The sequence below is a fragment of the Berghia stephanieae genome, chromosome 1, assembly GCF_034508935.2.
Source record: "Berghia stephanieae isolate SIO BIC M18660-M18661 chromosome 1, UCSD_Bste_1.3, whole genome shotgun sequence".
NCBI lineage: Eukaryota > Metazoa > Mollusca > Gastropoda > Nudibranchia > Aeolidiidae > Berghia > Berghia stephanieae.
Genome location: NC_088360.1, coordinates 53,795,489 through 53,819,087, shown reverse-complemented (window position 1 = coordinate 53,819,087; position 23,599 = coordinate 53,795,489). Strand labels below are relative to the sequence as shown.

The window sequence follows — 23,599 nt, the reverse complement described above, 5'->3', positions numbered from 1 at the left end:
CCTCACCCCTCCCTCACACATACCCATGTCTGGGAGATCGTACAGATATGAGTTTTACCTAAATATGCAGCCTATGTATAATGTATACGGGAGTAGCCTATTCCCAACTTTTTCGATTATATTACTGATATCTAAATAGTTATCAGTTTGCCTAATCTTGGAAAGAACCACAATGACATAACATTATTATTAACTCGACAATAATAATATACTTCCTTCCACTTGACTCAGGTTAACAAATGAGTTTAAAGTTAAATTGTGCAAACAAATAATATTATGATAATTGTGTTATTACCAATATCACTAGTTAGTAACTGGCAATATCGTTATCTTATCAATTATTATCAAAACACGATAAGCTCGATTGTTGAGTAATACAATGTGGGTTATCACGTGTCTCACGAGATGAACTTAATGGCTAGCACGTATAATTTAGTTATATAACTTTCTTTTATTGCGGTAATGTGATTGCTACTCTTCGCAGTCTCCTTACCTTTGACAGACATTTTAATGATGCAATAATAATAATAATAACAATAATAATAATAATAATAATAATAATAATAATAATAATAATAATAATAATAATAATAATAATAATAATAATAATAATAATAATAATAATAATAATAATAATAATAATAATAATAATAATAATAATAATAATAATAATAATAATAATATTAATAATAATAAAATTATAATAATAAATAATAATAATAATAATAATAATAATAATAATAATAATAATAATAATAATAATAATAATAATAATAATAATAATAATAATAATAACAATAATAGATCTTTATTGTCCATAAATATGGCAATTTGTCATTTAGTTACACTTGTTATAACGTTAAATGATAACTATAACATTGAACAGATATTTCACTCCTACTTATTTTCTCTCTCTCTCTCTCTCTCTCTCTCTCTCTCTCTCTCTCTGTCTCTCTCTCTCTCTCTCTCTCTCTCTCTCTCTCTCTCTCTCTCTCTCTCTCTCTCTCTCTCTCTCTCTTTCTTTCACACGTGCGATATACACAACATAAACATATTCATTTCGTTTTCAATTTGTTACAATTGTGGCAATTCGACACCAAAAATTATCATCATTATCAATTGGTCAATTAATCTAACATTAAATAAATTAATCAGTTTATCAGTCAACGAATCAATCCTTGGTTTTGCTGTACCATATGAAATATTCAAAGTTTTTATTGCTGATGGAACGAACGTTGATTTATACTCGTTAGTTCTACATTTAATCTGACAAAACCTTCTCCAAGATGGTAAAAGACTAAATTCATGGTATAAAATATGTTTTTTATTATTAATATCATTATTATTATTATTATTATATTATTATTATTATTATTATTATTATTATTATTATTATTATTATTATATTATCATTATTATTATTATTATTATTATTATTATTATTTATTATTATTATTATTATTATTATTATTATTATTTATTATATTATTATTATTATTATTATCATTATCATCATCATCAACATCATCACCATCGTCATCATCATTATCATCATCATCATCATCACCATCATCATCGTCGTCGTCGTCGTCAGCATTAATATCATGTACCTGTTCTTTTGTTTTTTTAAAAAAAAAAACAACCCCGCATACTTATAAAATTTCAATCAAAATTCTGAACGCGTTTGGTAAAACATTTAAAATTAAATTCATTATATAATGAATAAAGTAATGAGTATTCATTTTGAGCTTTACCACGTATTCACGATGCTCAACAAGCATAATCCATATTGTTCACTAGCAGCGGGATCAAACAATGGCTGCTCCGTTAATACAGTACAGGTTATTTCATTTTCAGACACTCATGAGTCGAGTGTGGTTGTCTAAGCAAAGCGTCATACCCAAGGATACAAGATCAGGGATTAAATTGCTTTCTATTCAGGAAATTATTTCGCATAGCACCGCTTGAATAATTTGTTATCATAATTGTATAATTGCAATAGTGGCTAAGCAGCCATAATTTAGGTCCAATGATGTGTGTGGCAGGATCGAGGCCCGCTCTCGGTGGCACTAATCAAGAAGATATCCTTATTCTTTGATCGGCGGCGCAAAGTCGAATCTTTCGAAAAGGTATTTTAACGCACATTCTCTCGTGGCTCTCGAGTGTATGATTTCCGGGCCTGTAAAGTGTTATTTCTGTCTAGAATTTTTTTTTTTTTTAATGAAAAAAAAATTGCACAAGACATGGCACCCGAATTTTACATGCTTTGAGATTAGTGGATACTGCACCACAAAAACTCAAGTATTTTTGTCGTCGTCGTCGTTGTTGTTGTTATTGTAATTATTATTTTTGTTGTTCGTTCTTTTTGCCGTTTAGTCATTCATTCATTCATTCATTCATTCACTTGACAGCCGGGTAATACCGCTAAAACGGGCGTCAGCATAAGTCACGACCATAGATCCCTAGTTATGGTCACGACCAACGACCTATTTTCTTGAATTGGATCAGCTGATCACATTCTTGCGTAAGTATCATTTCGAAAATGAGTGTGGCTTGGTTTTAATGTGTTTACCGTTTGTCAGATTGATTCAGATAGATCAATGTAACAGATTTATCGGCACATTCCCCTTGCAGCACAGGGAAACTGCAATTGTAGTTCATCATTCACGAAGAATGAAATACAATTTGGTTAAAATGATATTGGTGATAATACTTTCTATTGTGATAATGGTGACTACAATGCTGCTGCTGTTGCTTTTGATGATCATGGTGATGATGATGATGACGACGACCACGATGATGATGATGATGATGATGATGATGATGATGATGATGATGATGTTGGTGGTGGTGGTGGTGGTGATTGTGATAATGTTGTGATGATGGAGGTGTTGATGGTGATGATGATACACCAACTAAATGTGTACTTGGAACCAGAGAGTGGTGAAATGAATAAATAGTTTATAATGATAATGGTATAGGTGAATTGTGAATAAATGCATAGATAAAGAACAAATGATCAAAATGAGCTCGGGATAATATAACCTAAAATAAATTACTCTGCATAATAAAAGATATAAACTGCGATACATTATTTTAACGTAAAAGCGTAAGGGATAGAACTGCCACAAAACGGCGCGGTCTTCAATTGTTTTACAGTTTGCGACTACCTACCAGGGTTGCCAGTTTGGCATTTTAAATGCCAGATTCCAAAAATCTGGCATTTTTGAAAACCGTTTGGCATTAGAAAAATCATTTGGCATTTGGCATTTTCATTTGGCATTTTCTTTTCTTGTATATTATACTTCAAATGACACCTTTTCTTAATTATTTCATTACCCCAACAGGAAATTTAGTATAATTCAAAAAAAGAAAAGAAAAGAAAACACGCAAGCCACCAGGATATGATAGTAAATTGTCTATCAAAAGTGAGTAGTTTTCTTAGTGGGGGTGGAGTCAACAGACTTTGGCATTTTTTTGAATGTTTTGGCATTTTTTGAGTCTTCCCCTGGCATTTTGTTGAAAAATAATCTGGCAACCCTGCTATCAAGGACCAGGGTTGCCAGTTTGGCATTTTAAATGCCAGATTCCACAAATCTGGCATTTTTGAAAACCGTTTGGCATTAGAAAAATCATTTGGCATTTGGCATTTTCATTTGGCATTTTCTTTTCTTGTATATTATACTTCAAATGACACCTTTTCTTAATTATTTCTAAACGCGTAAACACAAATCTCTTCACATCGGAAAACTTTGCTATTAAAACTCGCACCCTGAACTAGCCCTGCCTCCCTCAGATATTCACTCAAATTCAGCCCTCGACAAGTATCCTCGTAAGTTTTCTGGGAATCTCCTGCAAAACTCATGTATATTTGCGTCATGGTCGCCTGTTAACTTTCACTCCACTTAGTAGTCAGTAGGTAAAAAATTACCCCAATAGGAAATTTAGTATAATTCAAAAAAAAAAAAAAAAAAAAAGACAAGAAAACACGCAAGCCACCAGGATATGATAGTAAATTGTCTATCAAAAGTGAGTAGTTTTCTTAGTGGGGGTGGGAGTCAACAGACTTTGGCATTTTTTTGAGTGTTTTGGCATTTTTTGAGTCTTCCCCTGGCATTTTGTTGAAAAATGATCTGGCAACCCTCCTACTGCAATATTTTGAGATTGGATCACTGGATCACTCTTGAAGTTGAAGTTTACGTTCTACCATATTATAGGTAATTTTCTTATTCAAAAGTATTGGTTTAATATAACGGCTAGATGGAACTAAAAGTTTGATTGTCTCCTCCCGACGAGTCATAGTAGAAGATTTGTGTACCTCCTCGGAATCAATTTTCTTGTATGAAAGGACCTCGTCCAAGACCAATAGTATAGACTTTTAATTTTGAAATGATTTTCAGTATACACAAGTCACAGACGCAAGAACCCGTTTTCATAGTTTTATGCTCATCAGATCTTGTGGTACTACCGCAAACTCGGGGACCCAAATAATTTTGGGGGTTTGGGAGGGGGGAAACTAAAAAAAAAAAAAAAAGTCTAGTAGTCAGTAGGGGGTATGGGAGGGGAGATACTTTAAAAAAAATTTCCCCCCTCCCAAAGCCCCCAAATTATTTTTAAAAAACGTTTCCCCCCCTCCCAGAACCCCAAAATTATTTGGGTCCCCGAGTTTGCGGTAGTACCCCTGAGCCAGGTTTAATTTGCTTTTACGATAACAAAAATATTCTAAAACTAAAACATTAGATAAACCAATTGCGTTCATAACTGTGATGGCATGTCACAGATAGATGTATTTAATTTTAATTATTATTAGGTGGCGTTTTTATACCTCCATTGGAGGTGTACAAAAACGCACCGTTTTTATGCACCTCCGTTGGCGGTGATGGTAAATTCATGAAAATGTTGCTTCATACGTCCATGAGGTTTAAATAGTTTTAGATTGTAGTTTAGCATGCTGCTTAGTGATTACCGATGTACATTGATTAGGCAGTTTAGTGAGCAGCAGCAGTGGCAGTCAAATTCTGACCCAACTCGCCCATAGGAAAGTTGTGACTGGAAATTGCCGTTCGCGTTTTGGGGGGTTCAATTAAAGATGCATAACTTCATTATAAAGAAGAATATCCCAGATATTTTGGTATCATTATTTTCGTCTTTCAATTTCCTTTTAAATGGTGCCAATTAAGGAAAAATCCATTAATAATTCCAGAAGTTATATGAAGTTAAAATTTGGCAATTTTCAAATGCATTTATTTTTTTTTATTTACCGCGTGTGTTTTTAAAATTTAAACGCTTGTTTTTAGAATAACATCTAAACTTTATTCATGCCAAATTTCAGGGCTCTATATCGATGCGCAGACACCTTTTAACTCTGCGCCGAAATGCCTTGTTTACATTATCTTCTCATCATGGCTGCCGGGCGATATCGATATTCATATCGATATTTTAAATTTAGTTATGTATTATGTTAAATTTAGTCCATAATATTTTCAGTACTATTATTTACTATGTTTTTATTTTGAATACATACTTTCCAACTTTATTTATAGGCATTTTATAGTTTTTGTTTTAAAAGTTTGTATATTTCTTCTCTTTGTGAAATCCGATATTAATAATATCGATATTTTAAAAATACCAATTGCTTTAATTTAATTTAATTTTACTTTGCCATCAAGTCATCAAGTTTCTTTCCCATATGTTTAGATATGTTTATCATTTGTATCCATTTTCTAAAGGCCTTAGCCTTAATAATTATTATGGTAAGAAGATCTATTAGTTTTGACACCCCCATACATTGAGAGAGAAGGGGGGGGGGGGGGGATAAAATTATATTAATTGTCAGTTCAAATCATGTAATAGCAATAAACTAAAGTGTTTAGCAGAATTTTTTAAAGTATTAAAAGCCAGAACTTTCCTTCTAATTATAATAGGGAATCTGTTTCAATTTATTTGAACTTTTTCAATCTACCATTTTATTTATATGCAATTAAATTGCCATAGGTAAAAATAAACTCATTATGTCATTACACAACATGTTTATATCTTTTCATTTAAATAGTCTCAAACCCTTTTTTATTCTCTCTATGTATTAATTAAAAGAGGGTAATTATTTGCAATTGTTTCAGTGAGATATTGGGGATAAATCCAAAAGTGATAGAGCAAATTGTTTCTTACGTCTAGCTGAGTTTTTGATTATGTAACATTTGCGACATATTATGTAATAATGTGTTAATTTGAAATGTTTATCTTCCTCTTTATTAATGTAAATGCATTGTCCTCGATAAGACGAACATTTTGGTATACAATATATGATAAGAACTCCATATTGACTGTTTTAACCATTTTTTATTAACATCACGCGATTTCGGTCACAACTTTGCAATGGTAATTTTGGGGTAAAAATCGATCTGAAATTTCAGACTTTGAACTGACGTAACTACATTTCTAATCAAGATAGAAACAAAATTCAAACTGTTTTGTAATATGTGTTGCCAGCTCTTTCATATGACACTGGTTTCAAGTGTGTGAGGTACATTTAGAATTTCTATTAAACTCCCTACATTGATAATAAATTAAAGAATAATAACAGTAATTTAAAAAATCAAAAGTAAAAAGAAACATGGCACACAAATACTGATCTCAAATAAATAAATAATTTTAGAAAATTAAAATCGAAGTTTTTTAAAAACATGATAAAAAGTTTTTGAAAAAAAAAAAAACAAAAGAAAGAGAAAAAGCAAACAAAAACAAAGTAAATCAAAAAAAAAAAAAAAAAGGCAACAATGGGAATCGAACCCGGTACTTTCAAGGTTGGAGTCTGACAGCTTGTCCACTGCGCTACGGAGCCACCTGACTGTTCATCACATTTAATAAGGTCTTTCTAAAACATTATTTTACCTTCAATGCAACTTCTATTTTCTGGTTTTATATTTCGATTTTTTAAATTATTATTATTTTTATATAAATTTATTAACAAAAACATCCTACAGATGTCACAATATAACATTCGCCATGTCCAAATACAGAAACACAATATCGCTAATAAAATTGGGTGGAATGCGCATGCGTGACGGAGGTGTATAAAAACGATCCGTTAAGATACACCGTCAACGGAGGTGCATAAAAACACTACGTTATTATTATAGTATAGGCCACCTCGAATAGTGAAAAGTGATTTCCTCTATTAGCAGTAGAACTGCTAATGGTAGATAGAGTTTGTTTTCGTTATTCGCAGTAGGACTGTGAATAGTAGATAGCATTTGTATTCGTTATTCATAGTTACTGGAATGAAACTGAAATAGTAGATATAATTCATTTCAGTTATCTGCAGTAGTACTGCAAATATGGGTTCGTTCTGTAATTGCAGTAGTAGCCTGCGCGCCTAGAGCTTTTAATAGTATGGAGGACTGGGTGCAAAATATAAACTAAATTATTATTATTTATTATTATTATTATTATTATTATTATTATTATTATTATTAAATATTATTATTATTATTATTATTATTATTATTATTATTATTATTATTATTATTATTATTATTATTATTATTATTTATTTTATTTTATTTATTTATAATAATAAGCATATTTATATAGCGCCTTTCGTCGAAACCTCAACCTTATTAGTTTTAAAAACATTTCTTTGTCATTATTTTTATTATTTTTATTAAAATTAATTTTTGAAAAATATTATTATTATCGAGCCTATTACTATTATTATTATTTTGCATTTCGTTGACGATGACAATGTGTTTGTTGTTGTGGAGTGATGGTGGTGTTGATGTTGTGTTTGTGATTGTAGTGGTGGCAGTGATTATGTAGTAGTGGTAGTGATTATGACTATAAGTTAAATAATGATGATGATGTTATGGTGGTGGCGGTTGCTGCAGTTTTGATATTGATGTGGTAGCTGTGGTAGTGGTAGTAATGATGATGATGTGATGGTTGTGGTTGTAGTAGTGGCGATGGTAGCAATGATGATGAGGAGGAGGATGATGTAAAGGTGGTGGTGGTTGCTATAGTTTTGTTAACGATGTGGAGGTTGCTGTTGGAGCAGTAGTAATGATGATGTGGTGGTGGCTGTAGTAGTAGTAGTAGTAGTAGTAGTAGTAGTAGTAGTAGTAGTAGTAGTAGTAGTAGTAGTAGTAGTAGTAGAGGTAGTTTATTGATGGTAACTTCTATTATTTGCAGGAGCACCGAGATATAAGTCATGAGCAACGACGAGAGTGTGTGTGTGTGTGTGTGTGAGGGGGAGAGAGAGAGAGAGAGAGAGAGAGAGAGAGAGAGAGAGAGAGAGAGAGAGAGAGAGAGAGAGAGAGAGAGAGAGAGATTCCTGGAACTTTATAAAATATATTTAACTAACTGTAAATAATACATTTACAAAATAAATCTAAGTCATTCTGAGGTCCTGAACAAATTTTAATGAAATAAAGAAACAATGCCCTATTCCGCCATGTGCTAGGCAGGCAGGTACAATGATCAATATGAACCAAATATAATGTAACGTCGATTGTTTCTATTTAAACCTGAAGCTCTGCCTCGATGCGGATATTTTGAAGGAATGACTCTGTGAACGCTGCTGTATTATTTTCGAAGTTGGTAAAAAGCCTCAAAGTATCGTCGTCAAATGAACTTTTGATAACGATATTTGCGTATTCGCTTTGATGGAATGATGACGAAGCAGAGAGAGTGGTAAACAAAGCGTTCATACAATCACTGAAACATTGTACGAAGCATCAGGAATATTAGGCACCGTGGACAGTAGCTTTAATGCTGTCTCTGTGTATCTGGCTGATTTTTACAATACCTTTAAAGCAGGTTTATTTTCTTGTTTCACTCCCGCGGGAGAATCGTTTACTTTCAACCAAGGAGGCAGGATAACTTTCGACACAGAGTGACGAATTTCCTCAATCCTTTTGAACACCAGCTGCACTAGCAGTGTTGGTGGCGCTACTACTGCTAACGGGACTGTTGTTACTGTCTTGATTAGATAGAGTATTCTTTTCTATTAAGGACAGCCTTTTGTCAAAACTTTTGAGGAGGTTAGTTATTGTCTCCAAATTGTGCTCTTCTTTCACTTCTGGACGAGTAACTTCTACCTTTTCTGCCATAACAGCAACGAAAATCAAATTTAATAATCAAGTCAAGTGCGTCACAACAGGATTTTAACTCTTTTCTCACCCAGGATGAGAGGTCGAATGTTTTACTATTCTCACCCAGGATGAGAGCTCGACTGTTTTTCTATTCTCACCCAGGATGAGAATAGAAGCAGCCTTGGTCGAAATTAGGTCACAGGGATGTAAATTTAAGTATTACTCTGCCTACCGTAGTTGTATGTCCAAATTCTTCTTCTTCTTCTTCTTCTTCTTCTTCTTCTTCTTTTTCTTCTTCTTCTTCTTCTTCTTCTTCTTTTTCTTCTTCTTCTTCTTCTTCTTCTTCTTCTTCTTCTTCTTCTTCTTCTTCTTCCTCTTCTTCTCTCCTTCTCCTCCTCCTCCTCACTATAAACTGTCAGAATTTGTCAAACCGAGTATTGCTATCAATATTGCACGCGTTATCTGAAAGAAATATTATTTTAATCTATTTTGATGTTATAATTCTTATGCTGAAAATACAAACTAACTTCATATACATATCTTTTTTAAATGTTTTGTTATCCCTGTTGTAAGTAATAAAATGATGTCTTTATTACACATAATCCTAAATTCAGGTCAACATGGCTTCTGCGATGCAACAATCAAGGCCAAGGGAGGAACAAGTACAAGCTGAAGATGAAACTTTTGGGCCTATGCCCCTAGCAAAACTTGAGGTAATGAACTTATATTTTATGACCTTCAAATTATATATGAAGTTATTAAGTTACCTTTTTAAAGACAAACATACAAAAAAATAAAACACAAAAATACTTTAGTCAAGATCATTCACTTGGATTTTACTTTCTCCATGAGTACGGAGGTTATGGTTGAAATAGATAACCAATTTTTATTTCATTATGTTTAATATTTTCCAACAGCCTGAACATAAGATCTTTGATTTCGTATTGACTTTTCAGGGTAATGGAATCAGTAGTGCAGATGTTAAAAAACTCGAAGATGCTGGCTTTTTCACTGTGGAATCTGTTGCTTTTGCCCCAAAGAAAATGTTATTGGCCATCAAGGGGATCAGTGAAGTCAAGGCTGATAAGATTGTGGTTTGTGAAAAGTTTCATATATTGAAATTTTTTTTTTGGAAAGGGGGGGGGGGAGGAGGAGATTAGCAATTCAAAGATAGAAGAAAAAAATAATACAACAGAAAAATAAAAATCAAATAGAATGAAGCAAAGACAAGAAATGGCTTCACCTTATATGATGAGGAAGAAAAAAAATTGTTGTGAACTTTGGATTTGATAACGAAGCTCTGTTCGATGGAAATCTTATTTTCTCTATGGTTGTTGAAGTCCTTAGTCAACAATTTAAATCAGAACATTTTATTTCGTTCGCTTAATATTTTTCACTTACATTAAAAAAAAAATCATAATGTTTAGTAATTGAAAAGAAATTAATCTTTATTTTTAGGCAGAGGCTGCCAAACTTGTCCCAATGGGTTTTACCACAGCAACAGAGTTCCATCAGAAAAGGTCTGAGATTATCCAACTTACCACTGGATCCAAAGAGCTGGATAAATTATTGCAAGGTAAATTTATTTGTTGCCATACATTCTGATTTATGATAGCCTGAATCAAGTACTTTGAAACTAATAGAGTTTAATATGCAATGCCCCTAATACTAATAGGAAGTTGTGGTTTCCCTTTGCCGTGTTTGTTCTTATTTATATAGAGATTTACTGCTTCGACCTTTACATATTTTATACCATTTTACTTGTGATATTCTTTTGTACATGATTAATTAGTGTTTACCAGTTTTTGAGAGTGATTTTTATACCAAAAGACATTTGTAAAATGGATACATCTTGACAAGCCATTATAAATTTTAATATGTCTGTATCCATAAATATCTTCATTGCACTGGCAACTAAAACAATTTTATTTTTAAAGACAAGGCAAGATTTCGGTGTTCAGAGAAAATAAAAGAAGACAAAAGTTTAACTTGGTTAGCTTTCAAAAAATGTATGACAATTCACCACATGGTCATGGACATAAATACCACGATTATTAACACCAAACCAAGTTTACAATTAACATCAAAATGTGACAATACACACACTGACAAATCTAGCAGTCTAAATCAAGGTAATCACAATTCTGCAAGACATCATTCTTTACATGAAGACATTGATAGAAAAAAATATACTTGCTGTTAAACAGTCAAAGAGGGATAGTACCATTTACTTGGAGTGGGGAGGGCATGGGTTGATGTAGCCTATATTGGAATGTCAGGAATTTTTTTTTTTTTTTGTTTTTTGAAAAACACACACACACACGAAAGAGGAAAAAAAAAATTAAACAATTTGACTTTTATGAAGCCTTGAAATCTTACACACAAATTAATGGTTAAAGCTTTACCTTTTTTCTGTTGATTTGATTTTTAAGTCCCCCACCCCCAGGGGGTCTCTGTTTAATAACCGACCACAGTTATTGAATCGAGAGGTGGGTTATTAACTCTCTCGGGTTCATATGAATGGAAAATCAAATTTGTCTGATTTTTCAATCATGGTGAACTCAAGAGAGTTGAGCATTATTACTGCACTAACGCTTTTGAAGTTTAATTTTTTGAGGATTATTTTCAAAATGCAGAGGTCGAAGAGTTCTGCATTTTCTTAAACTCTTGCTTGTATGAATAGGTTATTCTATTGATTTTGTATAAAATGTGCATATGCTGGAATCAGGTATGTCATCATAGTCATGCACACATCAGATCATGATTGTTCAAGTTTCTCCCGCATAGTACAGATAGTAACAATGACTTATCCTCTGACTATATATAAAAGTGAAAAGTTAGAGAGCAGGCACTGGTGCACAGTAAAACTAGAAAAGGTATGATGTATGAAACAATGGCACACATTGCAGAAAGAAAATTACAAGTAAAAAATTAGCCTGTGTTAATTGGGATGAAACTTCAATCCTCTTGATTACCATATCAGTGCCAAAAACAGATTACTCAGAAAAAACGCATGTTTCCTAAGTAAAGAATATAAGAAATAAATTTTACCAACTTTGATAACGTCTGTTGTGTAATAGATAATTAGGAGGCCTTATGTTTGATCCTCAGTCAATGCAAGCTGATTTTTGGTTTGAATTTTGGTAGTTTTCTTTGCTTTGTCTTGTATCATTTCATATTTTCTGATTTGTATCTCTCTGACGAGAGCACGGGTAACTGAAAAATGTTTTCCATCAGATCTTGTATCAGCTTCAGCTACCATATATCAATGGAGAGGAGGACCAAAAAAACAAAAAAGAATTTGATGGAGCATAGAATCAATTCAGGTATATTCTTTAGTTTGCAAGCGGGTTGCGTGCACAATCTCTTGAGACATTGGGCCTTCAATGTTACAACTTACATGCAAAGGGTATTGTTTTGTTTGCATCTGTTTCAACTAATTAAAATACACTTGGATCAAATATGATGAGTTACTTTTAGAATACTTTTAAAATTTAGAATGCAGCTGTTGCCTCACTGTATTAGTTTTATTCATCTGCAGGAGGAATAGAGACAGGATCCATCACAGAAATATTTGGAGAATTTCGGACTGGGAAAACACAGCTGTGTCACACATTAGCAGTTACATGCCAGGTATTTTCTCAGTTTTAATCTTAGTTATACAATGTTTTTGACAAATTGTGTGCAACATTCTCCATTTGGTGGGAAATTCTTTTATTTTGATCAATGTAAGCTGATATTTTGATTGATGGGATATAATAAGATGAATGTAACAATGTTTGTTAAATATAGAAGAAATTTAGTTTGTTCTACTCCCCTAATTTCTGTATGATACATTTTAGCAAATGATGAAACATCCAAAAATGAAATACAGAAATTCAAGAGGTGCTAATTTCTTAGAAATACAGTGATTTGTAAATGAAGAATGACACTAAGGATTATGAAATCAATGCACACCTGCCAACTCTCCTTTTTTATCGGGAAATTCCTGAAATTTGATCTCCTCGATTTCTCAAATTGCCTGCTATTTCCCCGATTTTGGAGCATTATATTAAATGAAAAAAATTTTTTAAAAAATCCCTTTATTCATCAAATAGGGGAAATTTTTATCTTGGGTCTATTCCAAGGGGCGACTGGAATAACCCAAGGGTCAGCCGCAGTGCAGCCCCACAATTGAGCTAGGGCGAAGTGACTCGCTCAAGGTCACACAATGCAGCAGCGGGTGATCGAACTTAGTACCTTCTGGGTACAAAGCAAAGACTGTACCGCTGAGCCACGCTGCCCAAAATTCCAAAAATACCCATCACCTTAACATCATCACCATCATCATCATCATCATCATCATCATCATCATCATCATCATCATCAGCATCATCATCATCATCATCATCATCATCATCATCATCATCATCATCATCATCATCATCATCATCATCATCATCATCATCATCATTATTATTATCACACCTTCATTTAAATCCCAGTTAATTAACAGCAATGCTTAACTACTGTTAAGTCATTTCTTTTCGGTGTTCAGTGAAAATTCTTGTCATTTGTTTTAAGCTTAGAGAATGTTTATGGCTGACATTGTCTGCGTAATTCAAATCCAACCTCATATTGTCTACAATTGTCAGATCTAATGTTTCATAAGGTGGAACATGTCATTAGTAACAAAAAGGTGAAAATGGAAAGGCTCAGATTGAAATAATCATATCTTTCTATTCTTCTCTTTTTGTTAGCATTTCTAACAATCCTGGGCTTCTGGCAGTCCCCACTGCTCTGGATAATGTCTTGCTTTTATCTATAATTTTTTTTTTTTTTTTTTTGGTTTGCAGCCTTTAATTACAAGAAAAGCAAGGGTTGTCATTTGAGCGAGCATATGAAGAGTCGGGAGAAACTAATGATGAATGTTTTCTAGTGTTTTTTTTTTTTGTAGTCCTGAATTAATCATGTGAATCTTCTTTTGATTTATAGCTATTTCAATGACTATAGAAGCATTTTGGCATTTAGATAAAAACTGTGGTATGTGCTTGAATATTATCATAATGAGCATGTCATACTTTTTACTATTTCGAACTCTGTTTCCCTGTTTTCATTTCCAGTTACCCATTGACAATGGAGGTGGAGAGGGCAAGGCTATGTACATAGACACAGAGGGAACATTTAGACCAGAGAGGCTGTTAGCTGTTGCAGACAGGTTGGGAGTCTTTATTTCTTAATCTCTTAACTAGACAACCATTTTTGGAAAAGAAAGAAATAATAATTTGTTGTATTGTAACAATCTTTGCATCTTGCCTCAAGCGAGATCTATGATTACCAATATTTGAAACCCACAGGCTCAAACTGGTAATGTAGTGTTGAACCGGATGCTAAAATCAAATGTAAATTTATAGTACGGCTATGTGGTCTTATAGTATGGCACTCGCCTTCATATCAGAAGGTCCTGGAAAAGGCTCTTTACTCACATTCTCTCACCATACTCAAAGTGTAAAATGAGTGCCTGGCTGTAACAGCTTGTCTCCGTAAAATACAAATGTAATATCGCTTAACAGGCATTGTATCTCATCCTATATGTTAATTATTGCTTTTGACTAGGGACCCTTGTAAAGCACATTGAGCATGTTTAGTAAATATTGCGCTATAAAAATGCTCAGGATTGTTTTTTTTTTTGTTTTTTTTTCTTTTTGTTAGTTATTCTTTTAGAAGCTATATCCATCCTACATTAAACTTTTAAACAGCAGTCTCATAATTTTGGCTAAAAAAGTCAATTTTTAACATCAAAATTATCCAATCATTATAACATTCATATAACATTTGTGGCATTGGGTCACAATTAAATTAACCTATGGTGGGATTTTTGTTTACACAAGCCATGATTCAAGTTTTTATGTCTCTTTTTTTTTCTTCCACTCATCCGAGTATAATGCATTTCTTACCTTATCGCAGATTTGTACAATTTATTAAAGTTGTCTTTAAAATGTCTTCTTCATTGACTGTTGAGCTTATTCAATATTTGGATGATCTTTTGGCATAAAATTTTAATTTTGCTGTCTCTGTGAGGTGCCCTTTTTGTCGTTCACTCTTTCCTAAAGATATATCTGTCTCTGCCTATAGCGTGTAGCAACTGCTTTTTAAAAAATACTTTAGTAAAATAGCTGCTGCTTATTTAAACTTGAGTCAACTCGTGTACTGACTTTATGTACAGTGCCATAGCCAAGATCACATCACAGGGGCCAGAGTGCTATCTTTGGCAGTGAACCATACCTTTTTTTCAACAAATCTGTGTTACATCTATGTTCACACAGATATGGTCTGTCTGGCAGTGATGTTCTAGACAACGTGGCTTATGCCAGAGCCTACAACAGTGATCACCAGAGTCAACTTCTCATTCAAGCAGCTGCAATGATGGCAGAATCAAGGTAAAATAAAACGGAGTAAAAGAGCCTTTTAAAACTTTTTCTTTTCGTATTTATGTATTTATTTATTTATTTATTTATTTATTTATTTATTTATTTATTCATTTATTTATTTATCTCTTCATTCATTTATTTATATTTCTCATGATTGGCAGATGAAGTCAACTATTACTTTTTTTCTTTAAAATTCACCTCTCTCCCCTAAAGTTATTTTCCGTCCTGTCTTGAAATGATGTGAGATCCTAAGCTGCAGGGAAACAGTTAACTGTATCATTCTTTTCACACACAAATAAAAGATACCTTTTGATAACTATTTGGAAATCAAGCTTAAATTTTGAAAAATTAAATTTAAAAACAACGTTGTGCTGCTGTACATTTTCCTTGAGTACCAGCCAAAAGCAGAGGTCATTGATAACTCAGTGCTAAGAAATAGCAAAATATGTCATAGTTTAAAATCCCATCATTATTAAATTTGCTCTTGTTTTTGCATGATGTTATAGTTTAGTATTGGACTGTATCTCAGTTTTTGCTATCGTTTTCTCTAGGTATGCTTTGTTAATAGTGGATAGTGCCACAGCTCTCTATCGTACTGATTATGCTGGCCGTGGTGAACTTTCAGCTCGTCAGATGCACCTAGCTAGATTCTTGCGCATGCTTCTACGATTGGCTGATGAGGTAAATGGTCTTTAATATAATTTGCCTTACTTTGGTTCATTTCACAACAATAGTATTAGGATGATGGAGTAAAATGCTTACAGTATATTCTGTTTGGTTATGTTCCAAAAAAAAAAAAAATATATATATATACATATAATAATAATATACAGCACTTGTATAGCGCATAACTATGACTAGGTCATGCTCTATGCGCTTCACAGTTACAAGAATGACAATATGAATAGCACTAACAATACACACACACACACACTGAGAAACAGACACACTTTCAGCTATTACTAAAAAAGAAGAAAAACATATCAAATAAATGTGAATCATTGACAGAGAGTTAATAATATGTTTTTGTAAAAAAGTAATGTTTAAGCTTTGATTTAAAAGTATCTACACTTGATGCTTCACAGATAGTCCTGGGTAGATCATTTAAATATGAAGACCAAGCGTTGACAACGATCTCCCACATAAAATGAATAATTTGATTTGTTGTTTAGTTGAAGTTTACTTGAATATCTTGTAACTCATCATATATGAGCCCTGTCTCAAAATGGTATACAGTATTATGTCAGAGTAAAACACATGTCGAAAAATGAATTTAAATTATTTAGAACTAAAAAAAATCTGACCTTTTAACTTATGTAGTTTTAGAAAATGTATACATACTCCCCATTGGAGTATTAAAAATGTGTCTTAAGTTTGACATAGGGGTCCCAATAGCTCAGTTGGTAGAGCATTCGCTTCACGCGCAAAAGAACCAGATCAATCCCGGGTGCAGTAGGATTTTTTCTGACCCCTTGTCCACCCAGCCGAGATTGGGTAGCTGAGTCTGCTAGATATGGTGGAAAGTACTTTGCAATTGACTAGCATCCTATCCAAATGGTAGCAAACAATTGCTATTGTCCATTTCATGCTATAGAAACCGGGATAAACTCTGACTCCATGGGCCAAATGGCTCTGAAGGAAGTTTGACATTTTTTGGCAATGGATTCAGTTTTTTGAATCTTGTTCCCCTGACATAATGCCGATTTGAGACTGTGGATCACATATTATAGTTTTCAATTTTGCTTCAACATTTGTAATTATTATTTCCAATTAAAAAAAAAAACCAAAAAGAACATATCTGGAGTAATTCAAATTTTGTTTTGGAAGATATGTGATACTTCATTGTGAAAATTAAAATGCATTATTTGTATTGAAATTGTTCTGTAAAACATATTCTAATATTATTTGGTTGAGTTACAGAGATCAAAAATCATTTTTTAAAAATTGAAAACAGACATACTTTTAGTTCTTATAAAAAAGAATTGTTCTGTGGAGGATTTGAGAACAAGCTAAACCAAAAGAAATATGTTTTTATTTTCCATTTTAAAAAAATAATTTAATTTGTAAATTGGCAGCTATGAGTTGATAATCTAAATGCAAACATTTCCATACAATTGCTAAAACTAAAACCAAAAGAAGTTGTCTCCACTTTACTTTTTGCAGAGTCAAAAATAGAATAGTGATTTGCATGTTTTTGATTTCACAAGTAGAATCTTTGTCACTACTCCAGTCAAGGCCCATACTTTGTAATGATAACAAATATATTACAGAAATCCTGTTGAATATATTATCTTTTTATCTTTACAATATTTTGGAGATTGCTCAATATTATCAGAGAACCATAGAAGAGGAGAAATGTACATTTCTTTTCTCCTCTTAACGTTATTAACCATGCTTAAACCAAAATAAACTAAAAGGAATAGATTATCTTGGTCCCTTGAATTTCCTTTTTTTTTTCTTTCAAAGATTACTTTACTTAATGTATAGAAATTATTTATGTCTAAACATATTTTTCAATAAATGTGAAATTAAAAGCATAATGACAAACCAAGCAATTCAAAGAAATATTTACCTCTTGTCTTTTTTAGTTTGGAGTGGCTGTCATTATGACAAACCAAGTTGTTGCTCAGGTGGACGGTGCTGCCATGTTTGCTGCTGATCCTAAGAAACCAATTGGTGGAAATATTGTTGCACACGCCTCAACTACCAGGTATTGGTATTATTATAATTATTCATTCTCATCTTTACTTAGTCTTTGCAACTTTATATCATACAATCAAAATGGTAAAATAATACACTATTGGATAATAATATGAACGAATATTAACACAATTTCATGGCATCCAATTAACTTTTTGGAATTCCATTCCTCTTCATATCTCTCTCTCTCTCTCTCTCTCTCTCTCTCTCTCTCTCTCTCTCTCTCTCTCTCTCTCTCTCCTTCTCTCTCTCTCCTCTCTCTCTCTCCTCTCTCTCTCTCTCTCTCTTCTCTCTCTCTCTCTTCTCTCTCTCTCTCTTCTCTCTCTCTCTCTCTCTCCTCTCTCTCTCTCTTCTCTCTCTCTTCTCTCTCTCTCTCTCTCTCTCTCTCTCTCTCTCTCTCTCTCTCTCTCTCTCTTCTCTCTCTCTGTCTCTCTCTCTCTTTCCTTCCTTTTTCTTTTAGGCTCTAATTTGAATGAATGACTGTGAATACAATCCGTAAAACAAATCTCCCACAAACCAACAGTAATGTTTGTATTTTTTCCCATTCCAGGTTATCTTTACGTAAGGGCCGGGGAGAGACAAGGATATGTAAAATCTATGACTCTCCTTGTTTGCCGGAGGCTGAAGCCATGTTTGCTATTAATGCTGATGGAATTGGGGATGCAAAAGATTAAAACTGATTCAAGGAAGAAATCCTTGATGTGATAGTTGTATATACACATGTAAATACTTTGAATATTGTGGAGATGGATGATGCTGTGTAAACAGTTCTTAAGTATTTCACGCTCTATTATGTGTTATGTAATTAGCTGTTTCAAATACCAAAATCATAAAGCTCTCTACAAAATGTAATCGATTATTATTGAAAACTGTTCAGTGTTTATTTCTTAAATTATATATGGATGGACTTTTAGATAACGTGAAGCTAGTTTTTTCTTCTGTTTCCTGTTTAAACTAGTCCACTTTGACTTGCAGTCTCTTGAGTGACTCTAAGTGCAGATCTGTTTTATTATTTTTGTTTTATTTTTTTTTTATATGTTATTATTATTATTATTATTATTATTATTATTATTATTATTATTATTATTATTATTATTATTATTATTATTATTATTATCTTTATTATTATTATTATTATTATTATTATTATTATCATTATTATTATTATTATTATTTATTATTATTATTATTATTATTATTATTATTATTATTATTATTATTATTATTATTATTATGGTTCTTATTATTATTCCTCTAACATGAAATATGCAAACCATTATCAGAAAGCAATGGAACTGGGCTAAACGATAAAATAGTATCAAGAAAAGGACAGGAGGTGTTTGATGATTTCCAATGACTTATATATGACAATATTAAAGAAAGGAAATTTGGCCAGCTTCCTCAAACAATGATAGGTGAATATTATATCCAATTGGAGATAACTCAATCAAAACATTAATGTTGTCATGGTTAAATGGTGTTTAGACCCATTGGATTTCGACTAAAAATTGGAGAGTAATTGAAAATATATAGATATTGAAATTTTTTAGTCGGTAATTTCTTCGTTACTGTTCAATATTGATAAGTGCGACGAAAAAAAGTTGGTTTGGTTTTCTGATATGTTTTGATAGTGGATCAAATATTTTATAAAATTATCAATATAGATAACTTGTATTAATTCTTTTCAAAAAGCCTTTTACAACATAGTGATTATGAAATACCTAAGAATCTTATATTAAGTGGTGGAATAAAGGTATTCTTTCATGGCTATGGATTCATTAAATTCAATGTTTCTAAGTGCACTTTAACACACACTTGCAAGCTTGTGGTGTTAAGAGGCGATTCAAAAGTAAGTCATTTAATGAATCCAAAGCCACGAAAGAATCCTACAATGTATATCATTATGTAAATATTGAGATACTATCATCATTGTGATTTATTATTGCATTATCATCATTATTTTGTTATTGTTTTTATTATGTTTATGTATTGTATTTTCAATTATGACCAGTTGAAATAAAACTTCATTTAAATATGAATAATGTATCATCTTATTGTCATCCTGAAGGTGTGCTTTGTCTTTGACTAGAGTCCTTGTCTGATTGGGAAGGGGGGGGGGGGGGGGGGAGTCGAATGTATAGTATTAGTATGAGTTGTGGGTGAATTTTTTTTCTGTGTTCTAAATCGTTCCCCCTTTTTTATTGTTGTTATAAATATGATAATTTATAAACATTTCTTAGTGGGATCCTTTACTTGTTTCTGTATGAGGCCTTTCGATGATCTCAAACTAAGTCCACCGATAGTCTGCTATTGGTATCTAATCTACTTCTGTACCCTGTTTGAACCAGTCCTCCTCTCATGATGGACAGGAGGTTACTTGCTATGTCTTCTATCCCCTTATATCTGTTTTCTGAGTTGCTTTCTGTCTTTGTCTTTGAATGAGATCGCTTGGTTTTGTCCTGGCCCTTGCCCAAGTCCGTAGCTGAGGGGGAAACAGTCAATTGTTAAGTATTAGTTTTTAGAGATGATATTTATTCCTTGTTAATCATCTCTCTGTTATATATTGTAGTTATGTTTTAGATATGTTCGTAAACATTTGAGTGTGTTCCTCTTAGTGGGATCCTGTGCTTGTGTCTGGATTAGACTTTTCGGTGATCTCAAACTAAGTACAGTGATAGTGTGCTCTGGAATCTCCATCTGTTTCCTATTTGAACCAGTCTTCTTTGTCTTTTTCTTTGGTACCTTTTCTTGTGATTCCAGAATTTTTTCACTATCTCATTTTCTTCCATTTTACTGGCGCTGAAATTACCTAAATGTGTCGCAAGCGCTGTAAAACTCTTAAAAAGAATAACAAGAACCAGTCCTCTTTTGACTTTTTCTTGGGTATTTTGATTATGAATCTAGAATATCCCTTTTTCATTCTTTTTACTGTCGTTGAAATGACTTAAGAGTGTCACAAGTGCCGTAAAACCCTTAAAAATAAAAACAAACATTACTGGAGACTTAGGTCTCTTATGTCGAAATCAAATATAGGCTGTCTCAAGCTACCAAAGGGATTAAAGTGGAAGTAGATTAGAAAACTGAAATTGAAGTTTTAGATTCGCTGCTGTAGATCCTTTTTAGAAATTATGGATTATACTTCTAGTTCCTTATGCATATACTCTTACTGAAAGTTTTAATCATTTTTATGACCCTAAAATATTTATATGACTGGTTTGGTGGTCGATGACATCCCTGACAAGAGTGAAGGACAAATTAACACGCACTTTCTTTCGCTGAAAAGAATACTTAGAAAAGAATACTTAGGCCGCTGTTAATGGCTCTCCACATAATGTTTGCCTTGCTTTAATTATTGCTACCAAGCTCAGACGGTAAATATGCTGGATATCTGGGTCGGGTTTTCTTGGCCATTGTCAGCAACGAGGTCACTTCTATCCCCCATTTCTGTTTTCCCTTTCTAAATTGTTCTCTGTCTTTGTTCTGGATTGAGATTGGTCCAGGTCCTGGCAAAAGTTAAATCCTTAATGGCAGGTAGACAGTAAAATGTATAATATCACTAAGATGATAATTACTTTCTTGGAAATAATTTCTTTGTTATGCACTATTATAATTAGTTTTCCATAGATGCCCTTTATCCGACTAAACCCGGAAAATCGACTGATCTTGGTTGATAATGGTCAATTGATTTTTTTTCATGCTAGAAATATTAGTTGTTTAAAGGCAACAGTTAAGGAGAAGTCAGATTGATATGTATTTCCTTTTCTATGATTTAAGAGTGATACCTTTTGACAAAGAGAAGCTTTGCATGAAATATTTTCATATATGGTCTTCTGAGAAAAGTTATCAGGCTTTTTTATTTAATTAACAAAGGGCTTCCCTGTTTTAAGACCTAGTTTTAAATGTGTCGCAGGTTGTAAACATTTAAGTGTATCCTTCATAGTAAGATTCTTTGGTTGTGCCCAGATGGGGCTGTTGGGTACTATCGAAATAGGCTTTTAACTTCAGATCAACAACTTTTCCTCTTTATTATTTTCTTTCTGTTTACTGCCGTTGACATGACCTAATAATAGTGTCGCAAGCGCTGTAAAACTTTTAAAAACAAAACATATTCTGCATACTTGCCCTGACAGTTTTGCCATGCTCTGAAAATGTTAAAAAAATAAATTTGGACAGAAAAAGAGATAAAAATCAGCTTCATCTTGTCTCAAACCTAGACTTCCTTGAAAAATTGACAGAATTGAAAATAACAGCTTCAGCACTACTTGCTATGTCGTAGAGGAACGCTTTTCAACTGGGTGTATTGTACACGCCAAGTTGTACCAATTTTTAAAAGTATAAACCACTCTACAAAAGCAACTTATGTATTGTATACACCTCGAGTGGATTAAGACATCATGTTTATTACCCCACAATGTATTTTTCCCTAATTAAGAACAATGCAATTTTAGTTTATTGTAACGACTAGGGTTTACAAGCTTTTTAAGTAAAAAGTTAAATGAGTGAGATTTCAAAAAAGTTTGACAAGCACGACCGTAGAGAAAGCAATCATTTTCGGAAGTTGTTCATTATTTAGTTATTTATTTATTTATTTATTCAAAAATATATTTTTTTTAATACGAACATCCTGTTTGTGGTCAAACTTCATTTGGATCCGATTCGTGAGGGTGTGCATCCTTTTTGAGGTGTTCCTTTTAGATTCAGAATGAGGATGTCTGGCCAATGCAAGCATGAGCAATATGTTAGATAAACTATAGGTATAGTTTATGTAAAATTTAAGACTTTTTATTTCCTTTATCTAAACCATATGTGAATCTTCCTTGGATCTTCTACCATTTGTATCAAGGAAAATGAAAAAGTGAAAGTTAGCCTTAAATCGTCCCAACTATCAGGTAACCTCTGTGGTGTTATGGATAGAACGTCTGACTGGTAACCAGGAGGTCTGAGGTTTGATCCTCAGTCGAGGCAGACTGACTTTTTGGGGATTGTTACTTTTTATATTTTATCTCAGCTTTGCATGACACAGTTCCATACACACGTTTTCAGATAATATTTACTTTCGGTAAAACAGTTGTAGGGTTGCCATATAACATCTCTTTTAAGAATCTAAAGCTCAACATACAGGGATGCACCTAACAAGGGAAGAAATAGATTTTGTGTTGGATAATAACAATCGACAATGCCAGACTGTCAAGCTCTGAATCTACGTTGTTTTCTGTATCTTCTTTGTACTACTGAACGTTGTCAGCACCATATAAATAATGATGATGATAAATCTAATGATAACAAATATAATGATAACAACAATAAGGAAATCCCAGGTTTGAGAGATTTTGCCAAGACAAATTAAATCGATCGATATTTGAAGGACGAGTTTTATGACCAAATTTTTAAATACGTAAT

General features: G+C 32.7%; 1 protein-coding gene across 1 annotated transcript; it reads left to right on the top strand.

Annotated features, from left to right (window-relative positions):
• Positions 1–4,135: 4,135 nt before the first annotated feature.
• Positions 4,136–19,277, top strand: LOC144977596 (DNA repair protein RAD51 homolog 1). The gene is made up of 10 exons (XM_078922978.1): positions 4,136–4,217; positions 9,704–9,802; positions 10,046–10,183; positions 10,548–10,665; positions 12,631–12,722; positions 14,192–14,286; positions 15,395–15,508; positions 16,051–16,180; positions 18,088–18,209; positions 18,750–19,277. The coding sequence occupies exons 2-10, from the start codon at positions 9,710–9,712 to the stop codon at positions 18,871–18,873; spliced, it is 1,026 nt and encodes a 341-aa protein (XP_078779104.1). The 5' UTR covers positions 4,136–4,217; positions 9,704–9,709; the 3' UTR covers positions 18,874–19,277.
• Positions 19,278–23,599: the final 4,322 nt, after the last annotated feature.

Excerpts from the sequence above, each read along its gene's own strand:
- LOC144977596 (XM_078922978.1), top strand. The coding sequence starts at position 9,710 with ATGGCTTCTGCGATGCAACAATCAAGGCCAAGGGAGGAACAAGTACAA. Across the intron at positions 10,666-12,630 it reads GCTGGATAAATTATTGCAAG|GAGGAATAGAGACAGGATCC; the intron begins GTAAATTTATTT and ends ATTCATCTGCAG. Across the intron at positions 15,509-16,050 it reads GCAATGATGGCAGAATCAAG|GTATGCTTTGTTAATAGTGG; the intron begins GTAAAATAAAAC and ends CGTTTTCTCTAG.